This window comes from Alosa alosa, chromosome 21, assembly GCF_017589495.1.
Source record: "Alosa alosa isolate M-15738 ecotype Scorff River chromosome 21, AALO_Geno_1.1, whole genome shotgun sequence".
Taxonomy (NCBI): domain Eukaryota; kingdom Metazoa; phylum Chordata; class Actinopteri; order Clupeiformes; family Clupeidae; genus Alosa; species Alosa alosa.
The window spans coordinates 5,824,510-5,839,906 of NC_063209.1; the positions used below are offsets into that span (position 1 = coordinate 5,824,510).

General features: G+C 44.5%; 1 protein-coding gene across 1 annotated transcript in view; it reads left to right on the top strand.

Annotated features, from left to right (window-relative positions):
• The first annotated feature begins 499 nt into the window (after positions 1–499).
• The window catches only part of thoc2 (THO complex 2), a 60,291-nt gene continuing 45,393 nt past the window's right edge, over positions 500–15,397 (top strand). Inside the window, 13 exon segments of the mRNA XM_048232131.1 lie at positions 500–626; positions 2,670–2,719; positions 3,249–3,340; positions 4,330–4,381; positions 4,891–4,961; positions 6,000–6,121; positions 8,654–8,787; positions 9,218–9,378; positions 10,210–10,302; positions 10,427–10,582; positions 12,544–12,716; positions 14,224–14,419; positions 14,913–14,954. Coding sequence (XP_048088088.1) covers positions 562–626; positions 2,670–2,719; positions 3,249–3,340; positions 4,330–4,381; positions 4,891–4,961; positions 6,000–6,121; positions 8,654–8,787; positions 9,218–9,378; positions 10,210–10,302; positions 10,427–10,582; positions 12,544–12,716; positions 14,224–14,419; positions 14,913–14,954 — 1,407 coding nt within the window. The 5' untranslated portion in view covers positions 500–561.

The window sequence follows — 15,397 nt, forward strand, 5'->3', positions numbered from 1 at the left end:
TACCAGGGATTGTTTTTAAGATGTTTATAATATATACATATCTCCTATATATAATATACATATCTACTTTCATTCTTAGCATTACAATGTGGATTGTTTTATCTTTTATATTGTATATTTAGCACAAATGTACCTTTGATAAATTACTGTCTGCGAAATCGGTCTCAGAGAATGAGATCACTTAAGTTTAGCCGTTTCAGTGTGTGAAAGAATATTTTCCATTTGAAATATTTAAATAAAATGATGTATTACATATGAGCTGTTGATCCGTAATATTGTAGGTTCGGTAGTAGAAGCATACACAACCTAGAACTAATAAGTCAATGCATGCATTTAAATGTACATAATGAGCCTCCAGGACCTACATTACATAATACTTAAATCTAATATTAACACCTTGTCATATCAGTAGGCTACGGTTGGTCGTATATCTTCTGTGGGCCACTGTGGAGACAGTAAACTTTCGCTCCCATAATGCACTGTCTTCGATTGACGTCTCCTTGACCCGGACCCGATGCACTGTGCTAAACATCCGGGTGAAGTGCGCCTTAGTAGGGGAAGATGGCGACGTTGATCCTCCCTACTGATTGGATCAAAAATTGGGAAAAATCGGGAAAAAATGAGTTGTGAGTAATTACCTTTGTACCATGAAAGAACATGCATGCAAGTCGTTGAAGCATTTGTTTTTAAACCAGGCTTGGTGTTTCGTTGAGCTTTTGTCGACTGCCTGGAAGTTAACTATACTTTCCTCATTGTGATCTCAGTCTTAGCTCTTCCTTGTGGCTACGAAGCTAAATATGAGGCTAATGTTAGCGACACTAGGTATAAAATAATGTGATTTGTAAGCACTTAAACGATCGCACTACATATAGACATAGCACACATCACAGAAGTAACGCATCCCTTCCACATTTGAGTTGTGAAGTTAGACAGTTAGTGTAAGGGTAGATGAGCTAGTTTAGTCACAACCTGTTCGGCTAAGTTATGAAGCTAGCGGGTTAGCTTGTGAGCTGAGTAGGTAACGAGGGGAAAACATTGGGATTTAGCTAACCTTGCTAGCTGTTGGAAGCTAAACTAACGTTACTTTGGCAAATACTGCAGGAATACATCGTGATCAGTTTGCTAGTTATCCTACGTAACGTTATGTATGTGTGACCACTGATGTGATGTTAATATTTTCGAGTTGAAAATCGACCCCAAAACTTACTATGACTTTATGTATACGATTAATCTAGATGCGGAATCTGCTTTAAAGTTGGCAGATGTGAAATTAGCCTTTCAGTTGGATGCAGGGGTCTGCTCTTGATTATTAGCCAGGAGATGGCTAGTGTTAACAATAACTCAACGTTAGCTAGCTATCTAGCCAACATTGCGTGATCTGGCACCCTGGTAGGGATTAACGTTACCCCACGTTAACTGTTGCTGCTTTAAATAAATGTACAAAGTTTACAAGCAGGCCCTTTCAATGTGGGGGTCATAATCTTAGTCTAACTAATCAAATTTAACACCCAAAATGTTGAGAGTATGTAGGCTTAAAGTAAGGTTAGGAAATGGAACCTTAGCTTATCACACCAGTTTGCTAGCAGTACGTCATGCACACCAGCTATGCTAACGTAAAGTGTTTTAATGGTCATAATTTCTTGCAAAATCGTTAATTGATAGTGTTGTTGTGTTACTTGGGTAATAAATTGGACGTTGTAATATTTATCATTATAGCAAGGAAGTAAACAAGCAAGACTAACGTTGAAACACTATCGATAACTGGTTACGATAACATTAGCTGAGTTCCTTGAAACTGTAGGCCCGTGCCCTCTGTTACTGTCATCTTATTTGGCGGTAAATTGCAATTTTGACAGGATATGCTTTACAAGCCATGCCAAATAATAAACTCAAACCTAGTGATGTTTAAAAATACATTCATAATGAAGTTCGATTGATTCAGACATTGGTGTAAGGTTATGAAACGCGTCATGGTTGCTGCCGAACAAGTATCACCTAAAAGCTCACTAGATGTGTGTGGCAACTGGCAGAAAGTTCACATGCTGTACATTGCTTGTTCACAAACGAAAGTTAGGTTTTAGGATGGAGCGTAAAATATACTTATATTTATATTTGAACCGATTGTGTTATTATATAACGCTAACAAGAGAACTTGAAGAATGAAATCCTTGTTTCACCTATGAGTTGAACCAACAATTAGGCAACTGAAATTGAGTCAGGAGATTATATAGTTTGGCGGTTTACATTAAATGCACCAAATGCACAGAGGAATGATGTTTGGAAGTCCAAAGTGCTGCAACATGCACGAGAACTTGTTAACTGCTGCTGTGTGTGGATCATCTCTACCAAGGGAAGTTAATGTGGTGACTGTAATTGAAGCCAACATATTATTATAATTATAGCCAACAATAATGTTTGGATTTGTTTCATGGTCACATCTTATGAATCCAATCGCAAAATAATATCTTTGTGCTTCCAAATAATTTAACCTGCTGCCTCATTTTCTAAAGTTAATATGACTGATGTTGGTTGTTTGAGTGGCTTGGATGTTGCTTACCCTAGAAAGTGTACTAATGACATTGTTGAAAGAAATAAGGATAGACAATCAATTGACAGTTCTATATTGGTTAAAAGCATCTGCTGACATTGTCTTTCGTTCTCTCTCTTAGTTTGCAGCTGTGTCAAGACCTGGCTGGAAAGCCAGAAGATGACGATAAAGGTTTGTTGACATTTTCTCACATGCAAAAATAGTGATATGGAAGGCAATGCTGCATCACTGATGCATGTGCACGTAAAGCCAAACGTAGCTTTTTTATGTTTAGTAACTTGTCCACCCTGATCGTAACTGTCTCTGCCTGTCGTGGTGTAAATTTGTTATTGGGCTCTGAATTCCTCGAAGTCCAATAACAAGATGCAGTTATGTAGTGTAACACACTATCAATCATGTCCTTATGATCTTCATCTTCATTATAACCTTGTTGAGTCTTAAAGGCTTGTCTACAGGCTGAACCATTAAGTATTATGACCGACACTGAATATTCAGTTTAATGACATCTACTCAGTGTACTTCTTAAAAATAGCGCCATATAAATGTAACGTGTTGTTGTTGTTGTAAAGATACCATTTTAATATATGTATTCTTTAAACGTTCAACCAAGTAACATTAGTGTTTATGTTCTTTCTCTGATCTTCTCCGGACCGTGATCATCCTCATCATGATCACTCTACTTGTCCTATCTCTTCTGCAGAGCTCCAGACAGCTTTGTACGAGCTCTCCTTGCACGTTGTCCAGGGCACGCTCAAGGTCGACGTGGCCGCCAGTATTCTTGGGGAAGTCATGGTACGTGTCAAGGTCCCAGCCAAGCCCTCTTGTCATGTGCGCTCACTCTGCATTCACTGAAATCTTCGTCGGAGCTTCCTATGACACTGGTCATGATGTGGTTAGGGCCAGATGCATACAGAGACTAACACCAGACAAAATTCCATACATTGAATTAGTCTGGCAGTGTTAAGCCATCAAGCTTGCAAACTCACAACTCTAACAATGGCCAATCTTAACCAAATTAACATCAATAAATACCAGAGTGTGCGCTCTTTGCAAGAGGAATGCTATTTGTATGGAGCAAAGTGTTCTTTTTGTTTTTATAAAGTTGTCCTCTTGTGTTAAAATGGGTCTCTTGTTAGAACATTAAAGGCTAATCCTAGTATTGGCAGTCCCACTTGAATAATGTCCTATCGCTTTTTGAAATTGCATTACACATTTCAGCAAAGTGATGGCAACATCTATGTCAGTGCTTTGGTATATTAGAATAAATCTAAATTGGAGTGCTTTTGCTGTCAATTTAGGGTTGGCAAGAGTGCACCAGGATAATTCATTTTGAACTTCTCAAACGAGGAGCCCTAATTTGGTCTCCTCTGTAGTGATCTTGTTTGATCTGCAGAGCGAGTGAACCCAGAGGTATTCTTTAGATTGTTCCCCTTGTTGTTGTGACACCTAATCCAGGGATGATGAAACTAGGGTCCTTAGCAGAGTTGAAGTCCAGGGCTGATGGATGGCCCCCTCTTTCATGCTCTTTCTATTGTATGCCCTTCTTCTCAGGCTGCTGTGGCAGAGGTGGTTCTTTTATTCCATCTTTTTGTCTGAGTGTGATGTATACAAAGAGTCTCTCAGCCAGAACTTGCGTGCTCTCTCTTTCTTTCTTTCTTTCTTTCTTTCTTTCTTTCTCTTTCTTCTAGATGTAAATGAACTTGGAATTGAAACGTGTTGAGCACTTCACGCTGACTTTTAATAATTGTTCTGTTTCTTCCTCTCTCTCCTCTCTTGTGCAGGAATTGCGAGATGATATGGCCTCCATTTTAGCAGATGTCTTCGGTGTATTAGGTGGGTTTGCTCCGCTAATAATAGTAAACTGCTTGTGTGTATTGACAATGCTGGAGAATTCTTCTGGTATTATCAAGGTCATGTGTTTAATTCCTGGGGAATATTACCATTGACACCCCTCCACACATACATTCTTACCCACAGTAGCTAAATGTTCCAAACATATGTATCACAATCGGAATGCATTTCATCCTACAGTAAGACTTCAGTAGACTATCTGGCAGTTACTAAAGCTCTGAACACACACCATTACGACCAGCCTATCACCACAGGTTTATAGTCAGATAACCAACAAAGACGCCTTGTTATTTTTTATATTCTCGTAGATGAAAAATGAGGAAATTACAATGTAGTTTATAATACATTATAATGTAACATAAGATCCCTTTCCCAAAATTTCATGCTATCAAAGATCTGTAATATTGTAATAAGCATGTGATTGTCTGAGCGTAATTGTATTGTGTTCTGGGGTCACTGCCCTGTTGATCCCTTCTGTATAATCTTTGCAGACATTGAGACGAGCTGCATGGAGGAGAAGCACAAGCGAGAAAATTTCACCTCGCTGGTGGGCGCCTGTCTGGTGAGTAGGCTTCTCCACTGGACCATGTCTGAGCACTGCAGCAGAGCAAAGGAGAGAGGGGGAAATCAGAGGACAGGAAAAGTAAAAGAGAGAGAGAGAGAGCGAGAGAAGGGAGAAAAACAATTTGCTGCATGAGCACCATCTTCTCCCCACCACAGTGTGGCAGCATGGTCCTGCAGGATAACCAACGACCCCCCCCTCCCTCTCCCCATTTGGCTGCTGAGAGGCAGCGTTTCACAGATTTAATACCTTATCGCGTCACTATTTGCAGAGCCAGATTTCTGTTTTTTTTTTTCTGCCCTTGGGTTTTTTTAGGTAAAAAAATTTCGTAGCGATATTTGACGGTTCCCTGGACTGTGAGGATCAGCTGCATTAGGGTATTGAATGATCTTAATTCTGTCCAGTGGTGAAACTCTGAGTCAGAAGCAACCCCACCTGCCCCTGCACCCTATTAGAGTCCACAGGCCCTCTGGGCATGGCCATACACTGGGCCACAATTAGCCTAGCAAATAGATCTGCTAAAGAAGTCACACATTCTGGAAGAGAGGGCTTTTCAACAAAGTGTTTCTTAAGCAAAGTGGTGGATTTCTTCTCCAGACAAGCAAATGCAGTTGGCAGTGGCAAATTGTAACCCCCCTCTTTTTTTAAAGATATATTTTCTTACTTCCTCAGAGTGCCTCGTTCTCCTGTGGGGAAAATTGGAATGAGAATCCATGTCTTTCTTTGAGCTGCATATGTAAATGAGTGCTATTTTTAAGTGCCGAGACGCTGGTGTGCGGTGTGCATTTGTAAGGTTTATGGATATGTGTGGAACTCAGCAGTTTTGTGCTGTCAGGGCCGGCCGCGCACCCACTGATAAGCAATTGAGTCGTTTGCCCCCAGCTCTCCGAGTCCGAGGGACAAGCAATGGCTCTGAGTTTACCAATATCAATTGAATTTATTTGGATTGCTTCTCGGAGTGCAATCAAGCATTAGGTCTCTCTCTGGACGGGGACGTTATTTATGTTTTCCATCTTTCTCTTTCTATCTCTCCCTCAGTTTTGTGTGCCTGACGCAATCCTTAAAGAGCGGCTGGATCCTGAGACACTGGAGTCCCTTGGCCTCATCAAACAGGCCCAGCAGTTCAACCAGAAGATTGTCAAAATCAAGACCAAGCTATTGTGAGTCTCCTTTGCACTGTTGTGTCAATGTGTGATCTGTATCGGTTACTTGGCAGCACTAACCACAATTTCTTGAGTTCAGAGCACGATGCAGAACCACTTCCTTCGGAGTTGCTTTCACTTTCTTGAACATATGCCGTGGCCTTTCAATGGGGCGAGTGCCTGCAACGATGCCTGTTTATAAATATTGATTTCCCAATCTTTAACGGCCTCAGGTGAAGGCTGTATATATGTGTTGTCAGCAGGTACCTATTGAAGATCAGTAGAGCTTGACGGTCTGATTACTTGCTGTTTCACTTGCGTTGCTTTAACAGGAGTTGTTGACCCTCCATCCTGGGAAATCCAGATGGTAGATGGAGGGAGTAAATAAATAAATAAGCAAGGAGAAGCTAGACTCTGTTTCATCGACTCCTACTTGGAGAGTGTCCTCAGTCCAACTCATTCAGCAAACGCAATTTACATACTGTAGCCTCTGACTATTCTGTCTTCAGAAAGAATCGGCTGCTGTTGCCACAGTCCTCCGAGGGAGCCGGGGTAAACTGCTTGTTGGACTCCATAATTTGCTCCCCACCTCATTGTATTGTAAATTAAAAGCAGGCCTCCTGGCTGTCGCCCCTCGACAATGATTAATTTCGCTGCTATTGTGTGCACAGATAGGCCCTAAGAGTTCTTATCAAGATTGGAGAGCCACTCGGCAGTGCTGCAAGGCTCCTCTAGCAGCCCAACACACCAAACCACACCCTTCCTGTTCGTTCCTCGTGCTGTTCGCCTTAACTGTTCCATGTTGTTCCTGCTTGATTATGAATCAATATGATTGAGAAATCACAGATATTAGACTAGAGCCCGGGGGGGGTGGGGGCGCTATTTATCAAGTTGAAGCCACTTTTACCAGGAGGCTTGTCTAATTTATTATTTTTGCTTAAATTGTAGAGCACTGGAAACTGGTATTTCTATAGAGACGGACAGTCCATACTGTTACAAGTGATCAGATTGGATTTGTGTGTCCAGACATCATAAACCTATCTGCACGGGTTGCTGCGGTGGCAACGTACGGGTCAGTTGAAGCATGGTTTCAGAATCGCTATTTATTTTGGCTGTGTTCTCATGTATTCATGTCAGCGCTTTGTAGGGTTCTCAAAGAGAAGACAAAGTTAAATGTAAAGTTCTTTGGCCATCTGTTCCGGAGTCTTTTACTGGCTGTGCTACTAGCTGCATAAATTCAAGTGCTTCAGTGACACTGGACTTGATGACATTCTGTGGTGTTGGAAGGGATGCAAAAGAAATTAGATACACATTAGATGCTCAAGTACATTTCACAAAATGTTCCAATTTTTTAGCAAAATATATGCTCTAAAGCCACACGCATCCTCATATTCTCTACAAGGTCACTTAACAACTTGTGTGCGCTACCTCGCTAACTCTGCAACAATGAAGGTTTTTTTTTTGATGACACCCAAATGTACATCTGTATTTGCATTGCACAAGTATTCTTTCGTCATCATGATATTACACACTGCTTTGCAGTATGTCTAGAGTGTGCCAGTCTGTACAAACGTGTGCACTGCCTGTGTATGTGTCTGTGTGTGTCTGAGCATACTAGTCTGAAGACTAGAATGCTGTTCCAAAACTGACCTAAGGCACATGCCCACATCCTGAAGGGGTGACCATAGGGATCCAATCAGATGCAGCACTCTCGATGTCCAGAATTACATGCTATTAGACGTGCAAGTGATTCAGCTTGGCGAATTTCAAACTTTGAACCTTTCCATCACAAGATATTGCACAGGTATGTCTTGAGGGAGTGAAATATGTCAATTGCAGAATTCTCTATGTAGCTTATATATCAAACTTTGTTAACGTATAAGGAATGTGGTAGAGATGCAGCATGTCAAATTTCAATAATTTTGAAACTTGGCATCACAAGATATTGACTTGAATTGTTTCGGCTGCTGGACTCTGATTGGCTGTTGGCGGCCATTTTGTTGTGCGGCAAATTAAACCCAAAGAGCGACTTGCAGGTTAACAACTACTTTTACTTTATGTGTAGGGGAATAAGTTGCTGCATTTTCAACTGAGTTTTGCAAAAAAAACGTCCACAATAACATTTATTGATAATAACTGTTTTTTGACACTAGTGAGTCAATAAATGTAAATTCACAGTACACGAGACAGAAGTTCAAAATGGTAAAGTTTTCAACTGGAAAAAAAATGTATTAAAGTGCGAACTCTTAGTTGACATGGAGTTTTCCTTTCAAACCCAATGAGTTGTATTAATTGCCGTCATGAATGTCTGCTTCTGAACTGACATTCTTCACCAAAGATAGCACCACTACCACGCTCCAAATCTCGTCTCTCCCCTCGTCCTGAACCAGTCCTCCCTCCCGCCTTTCCGACTCTATGGCCTCATCAGAAAGTTCCACTGGTGTTAATTAATTCCTGCTGATTACTCTTGTTTGGGGCACAGTGCCCTCTTGGGCCCACTCTGACTCCACACCCCTCCCTCTCCCCCCTCCTCCTCCTCCACCCCTGCAGCTACAAACAGCAGAAGTTTAATTTGTTGCGGGAGGAGAACGAAGGCTACGCCAAGCTGATCACGGAGCTGGGCCAGGACCTGTCGGGCAACATCACCAGCCACCTCGTCCTGGAGAACATCAAGTCTTTAATAGGTACGCCTATTTCACCTTTTCACTCTGGCAGCGGGGGGGGGGGGGGTCGCAGGGAGAGCATTCGCGCTTACCCACGCCTGAGATGATTATGGCGGAAGTTAATTAAAGCGAAGCAGAGTCTTCGTCTTTGTGACGAGTCGCACAGATCACAGAATTGTTTTAAATGTATTTTTTATTTTTTTTGGTGACAGTGGGAAAAGTTCAGCAAAGTTCACAGGTGTTCAGGTAATCGTGATGGCTCGTAATGAATGTAGAATTGCTTGGTTGGGGGGGATACCAGGCAGACAGTTTGCCAGCTGTTTGTTCTTTTCTGAGCTGGCATGTGGCAAATCACTCATCCACAAGAAGAGAAAATGGAGAGCGTTGGGGGGTGATTATTATCACATCGTCCTAAATGGTGGCTTCCTTCCCTTCTTCTTTCGTGCTGCAGGATGCTTCAATCTGGACCCCAACCGCGTGCTGGACATCATCCTGGAGGTGTACGAGTGCCGCTCGGACCAGGACGAGTTCTTCGTGGCGCTCATCAAGTCCTACATGTGCGAGCACCAGACCCTCTGCCACATCCTCGGCTTCAAGTTCAAGTTCCACCAGGTCAGTAACCTGACAATCTCGCAAGCAAACACACACGCGCGCACACACACCTTAAGCAAGTCTACACGCATACACACATTCAAGTTCCACCAGTCTAGCGAGTGTGTGTGTGTGTGTGTGTGTACACACACGCACCCTCATACAAACACGCAAAATGCATACACACACACACATACCCTTCTCACACTATGTGTCCTCATTAAATCACTTTAATTAGCCTCCTGTGAGTATTTTAGGCAAGTTGCTTTCCACTCCCACTTTGGGATGCTGGAGCAAATAATGGCTTTTTTCGTTGCAAAGAGGCCCTCGTAATTAGGGGAGGTTCTTATCGTGTCCATCTCTCGCTGTGGCTGTGTGTGTGTGTGCAGTCTCTATCTCAAGCACGGGTCACAGCGGGGGGCTCAGCCCAGTGCGTTGTAATGCAGACGGCTTTTAGACCACGGAAGCCTCGCCACATATAATAATATTAAAATAGAAATCTCCCAAACAGAAAATAGGCTAGCATAGAGTCGGACTGTACCATGTACATATGTGTGACTTGTATTGTCAGACTTCGTCGTGAGTTAGAATTCTGCCTGCCCTGTAGTTAAAGAGAATATGGTACGATTGAGTGTGGGGTTGGTAAATGCTGTGGTTCTGCCGTAGGTACGTGCCACTCAATAGTCTACTGTTGGCGTCTACTGTTGTCAATCCATAGAAAATGTCACTGCAGCCAAGTTGAGTGAGAGGCTAGATGTCCAATTAGATATAAATAAATAGTTTGACCGGACTTGACTGATGGATAATGGTGCATATCATGCAGCACACTCAACTTGGCTTCTCCTCCTACAGGAACCTAATGGGGAAACGCCCTCTTCCCTCTACCATGTTGCTGCTGCTCTTCTCCAACACAACCTCATCGCCCTGGAGGATCTCTATGTGCACGTGAGTCCATCCCTCTGTCCAGCTTTGCATGCACAGCTCACCACTTGCCCTCCAGACGCCACTGGTGTCCATGGCGGTGCTTGACCTGGCATCTGTTTCGCTTGTGTGTCCTCTGATCGGGCAGTTGGTGCCACTGGACTCCAGCATCGTGGAGGAGCACAAGCGCGAGATCCTGGAGGCCAAGCAGATCGCCCGTAAGCTCACCATGGTGGTGCTGCCGTCGGAGAAGAACGACGACAAGGAGAAGGAGAAGGACAAAGAGGAGGAGAAGAACGAGAAGGTGAGCACCACATCTCACTGATGGAGCCTAGCACTTAGAGGGGCCGCTAAGTCTGTTTAATGATGGTCTTTAAGTGTTGGATAGGCCAGTGCTAGTAAGACTATGATTAACTGCTTAATGGTAAACTACAAAGAACAAAGGGCACACCAGCAATTTTCTTGAGGGGTCTCAGAATTCAAATAGTCAGGATATCTGAAGTACTATTATTGTTTACTACAGTGAAAAGAAAACACTTGCACAGCCGATAGAATGGCATATATTAAATGGAAGATGACCATGGGTTGTAATCATTGGTTAATAAACATAAACAGTGAATCTGTAACTGAGTCTAATGCTGTCAGCAAAGAATCCTTTTTAACTTAAAAAAAAAAAAAAAACACTGTCCAGAAAACTGTGCGAAGATGCGCCATCAGCCACTTTGAGCTTTGACTCTTTGACCTCGTCACATAGCCCTCACTCCTGGAGCTTCTTCTTTGAACTGAGCGGGGACTAATTATGCAGGCGGTGTTGCCCTGACGCACCAGTGAGCACCGATTTCTGCTTGTAGTTAAAACTCCCCCACTCACCCCATGCCGACTGATCCATTGCATTTTAATGCCTACGTCGTTCCTTCAGTGTAACTTCCTCCTCAGCAGATCGGCCTCTGAGGTACGCTACGTCTTTAGCGCGGGTGTGCACTGCGTGGGTTTGGGCACGGAGGAGCCCTTTGCCTTCGCGTAGAGCGGCGCGGAAGCACCAGGCCCCTAATTGTGTTTCTTAATGAAGCGCTCCAGCCCCCCGCAGCAGGAGTTGGTGTGTGTGGTTGTCGGAGGCCCCCCCACCCCCACCCCACCCCCAGCACGCCTGGGGAGTCATACGAGCCTCCAGCTAGCCAGGCGAGCCGATCACACGTAACATTCATTTCCTTGGGAGAACGAGGCGCCGCCTGTGTTTTAATTAAAAGATTACATCCGCGCCTGTCATATTGGGCCTTTGTCAGGGGCTGGCGATTTGATTGTGTTGCGGCCATGTTTGCCCCCCCCCACCAAACTCCACTCCAGCCGCCATGGCCACCGCTGCTGCCGTCATCAGTCACTGCCAGGCTGACATTGAGTGATGGGGGCTCAGAGTGAAGGCAGGGCTGTCGGGTGCGCTGATGCGGAACACGCAAACAAGCACATATTTGCAAGTACAGCGCACATCACACATGCCAGGTATTCCAACATTACGCTTCACCACACACACACCACTACCACTGCTTCTGCCAGTGATCAGCGATATGACCCAATATCATGTGCCGTCCACCACACACACACACACATGTGAGCCACTTAATCCTGCAAACAGAATTCCTAAACGGTCAGGCAGCGGGAAACCCTGGTGAACCACACACACGCGCCTTACTCCCACTAATTGGCCTCCCGTCACGGGTGGAGCCGACTCCTCTCCCCCTCGCGCCACCCCGTGCACTCTGCCAGGCTGCGCTGCGTGGCCTGCGTCTGGGTGGCGCTGGTTTTGCGTCGCTCCTCGTTAGAAGAACCGGAGCGGTGGAGGTGGAGGAGTGGATTAGTGGCGGGCAGCCTCAGCGTGCCTCTGCCTCTGCCCTGCCTCTGCGGGGCATCCCTGCCAGCGCAGCAGGGCGAGGCCTCCTGGAGGTGCAGGTGTGTTGATGAACTGGGTGAGAGTGCACGCACGGCGCTCCGCTAAATAATTTACTCCCCATATGCCTCCCGCCGCAGTCAGCTGGGCCAGTCTCTCTCTTTCTCTCTCTCTCTTTCTCTCTCTCGCTCTCTCGCTCTCTCTCTCTCTCTCTCTCTCTGCAGCCTCTTCACTGCCTTGGCTGCTTCTGACAAACAACCCCCACGTCCAGCACACCGTTCTCTATCTTTCCCCTCCACTGCGTCACCGTCACTCTGCTACTCCCTAAAACACTCTCTCCCTCTCCCTCTCTGTCTTTGTCTTTCCTTTGTTTTCCCCTGCAGCCGCCCAACAATCAGAAGCTGGGGCTGCTGGAGGCGTTGCTGAGGATCGGCGACTGGCAGCATGCGCAGAGCATCATGGAGCAGATGCCCGCCTTCTACGCCACGTCGCACCGCGCCATCGCCCTTGCCCTGTGCCAGCTGCTCCATATCCTCATCGAGCCGCTCTATCGCAGGTGAGATGACGTCGCCACATGCTTGCAGTCATACACACACACCTGTTCTCACACAGATATACTTTACTTTGCACCCCCATGTATTTACGTTCTAATACTTAACATTCTTTGGCTTAATCATCAGAGTTGTGGGTTTTGAAAAGGAAAGTGGATTAGGCTTGTCCACAGATAAGATCCAATGAACAATAGGAGTGGTTATCAACCTGTGGCTGTGCCCCATTGGTGTATGTAAAGGCGTTGCAAGTGGTCCCTGGCCCTTCATTCAATAATGTTGTTTTACTGTGGGGTAGGGTTGTGCCGATGGACGATATCATTGTCCATCGTGATGGTTGACAGACATCACGATGGGAAGCAACCATCGTGATGCCACGCCCCAACATGCCAGTCACTAATTCCTGCTGTAACAGGCTAAAACATAAAAAAACCTTTCCCTGGAAATTAAATTGAACCTACTTTAAAGGCTGCCATCACGTATTAGTCTACTGTCTTGTAAAATAAAATACTTATTAGTCTATAGGTCTTATTCAAATAATTCCTGATTGTGACGTGAATGTGTAATTGTCTTTTTTTTAGCCTACATGTCTCGCAGGCCTATAGCCTGCATTGGACGTAAAATATGTAGCCTATGTTTTAGCATAAAATAGTCCTATTGAATTATTTTTGTTAGGCTACGACTAGGACATTCTAGCGCTCAAATATTTTTGCGAGGCTACAGCGAACGCCAAATGTGTCCTTCTCCTCTGTTTTAAAATAAACAATTTCTTTCGTTAATTATAGGATCAGAAGGTAGCCTATCCGTCTTCCACTGTAAGGCTTGTATTTCATGCATTTAGCAAAAGTCCCAGACAGCAGCGGATTGGTAATCGGGATTCGTTATTTGTAAAACTTTTTTTACTTCGCCCTCCTATAGCCTGGACTGCGCGATCGCAGCCCTTTACTTTCACTTCCCGCCGCCCTCATAGTCAGCATAGACAGTAGCCTGATAACGTGGAATGCTGCATAGCGTAGGCCTACTACTGAAAATTTTAAATGAGTGACCACGATAGTAGTCTTAAGTAGCTTTTTTGCTAGGCCCAGCGAAGGCTGGCAATGTGTAATATTCCGCTGGTTGGTGCACACGCAAGTGTTCAGATTGATTGTCTATCCGTCTTTCACGTTTTCTTGGAGCAGATCTTCCACACAACTTCGGTAGCCTGGTCTGTATGTCTCTCAGCCGTATAGCCTATATAATATATATTTTATTTTTTTATGTAGAAAACTATAAATGTTGTAAAAATGATATCGTCCATCACAATGTTTTACTGTACACATCACAGTGGGAGTACACATCAAATGACAATTTAGGGGACATCGCCCAACCCTACTGTGGGGAGACACCATTTTGTTTTTACCTCACAGCCCACAACCGTTGTGCTCAGTGTGCTTCTTGGGTGAAAGGGTTGTCCCTGAGGCACAATCGGTTGAAAAGCTCTGATAATCTCTTTTTTATCTGTGACTGCTACTTCAGGGCTGCGGTCCCCAAAGGTGCCAAAGGACGTCAGCTGAAGCCCCTGCAGAACAGCCAGGCTCCGCGGCCCGTGGAGACCTTCGAGGGGCTATCCCGTGACGTCATCACCATGCTGGGGTACCTCGGCCCGCACCTGTCCCACGACGCCGTCCTCTTCGCCAAGATCGTCCGCCTGGGCAAGAGCTTCATGAAGGAGGTAACGTTAGCGCCATCCAAATAACATGGGGTCCAATTAGCGCTCTGCCAATATCTGTGTAGTTTTCTCTTGTCTCGGGCCATTTGTTAGCATGGTTGACGTTGAAGTGGCGGTCACCGTCTCAATGGATGTTTGTTTCTTTGCCGATTGTCATTCTAGCAATTTGTTATTTGCCTGCGGAGTCTGTGTACGTGACTCAGCAGTGTTTGCAGTGTCCTAATTAGACAGGCAGGAGAGCTGCAGTGTGTCCAAGTGAAGTGTCTTGTCACTAGACTCCCTGGTAAAGTTTGTTCTGTCGAAAGTAGTGCGACACATGTGGGGTTGTTTTGTCACGTTTTCTAATGTTCACACACACAACTAAGCCTGTCCTTTTTGATACCATGAGTTTGTTTAGGCCTGTAGTTGCCTGCTGTGTTCTAACTTCAGATGGCTTCATGATATGGCTTCATCTCTCCATCTCTCTCTCTCTCTCTCCCCCCCCCTCTCCCCACAGTATCAGACGGTAGACAGCAGACCAGATTCCAAGGAGGAGATGGTAAGAGACCACCTCCGATGTTCCCTTTAATCCCTCTCCCTCTCCGTACAGTAGTGTTAATTTCGTCAGACGAGACGAGAGGAAATATGTTCGTCAACAAAATGTTCGTCAACAACCTTTTTTCATGACTAAGACGAGACGATGAAGAGACGGCAGTCTTAATCAGTGTTTCAGGACATTACTATCTTAAGATGCATTATTGTTGACGAAAAAAGACGAGACTAAAATGTTTTGCATGAAATAAAAACTAAGATAAAATCTCTCTCCATTTTCGTCTACAAAATGAGAAGACAGAATATCTAGCTGTTACGTTTTCAAAATATTCTGAATGAGTTCATACTTAAACAGCTTTCCTGTAGGCTAGTTCATTTGCTGTTGCTGCAACCCTGTGGCTGCAACATTTAAAACTACATGGAACAAGAACACTGGAGATTTTTTGCCAG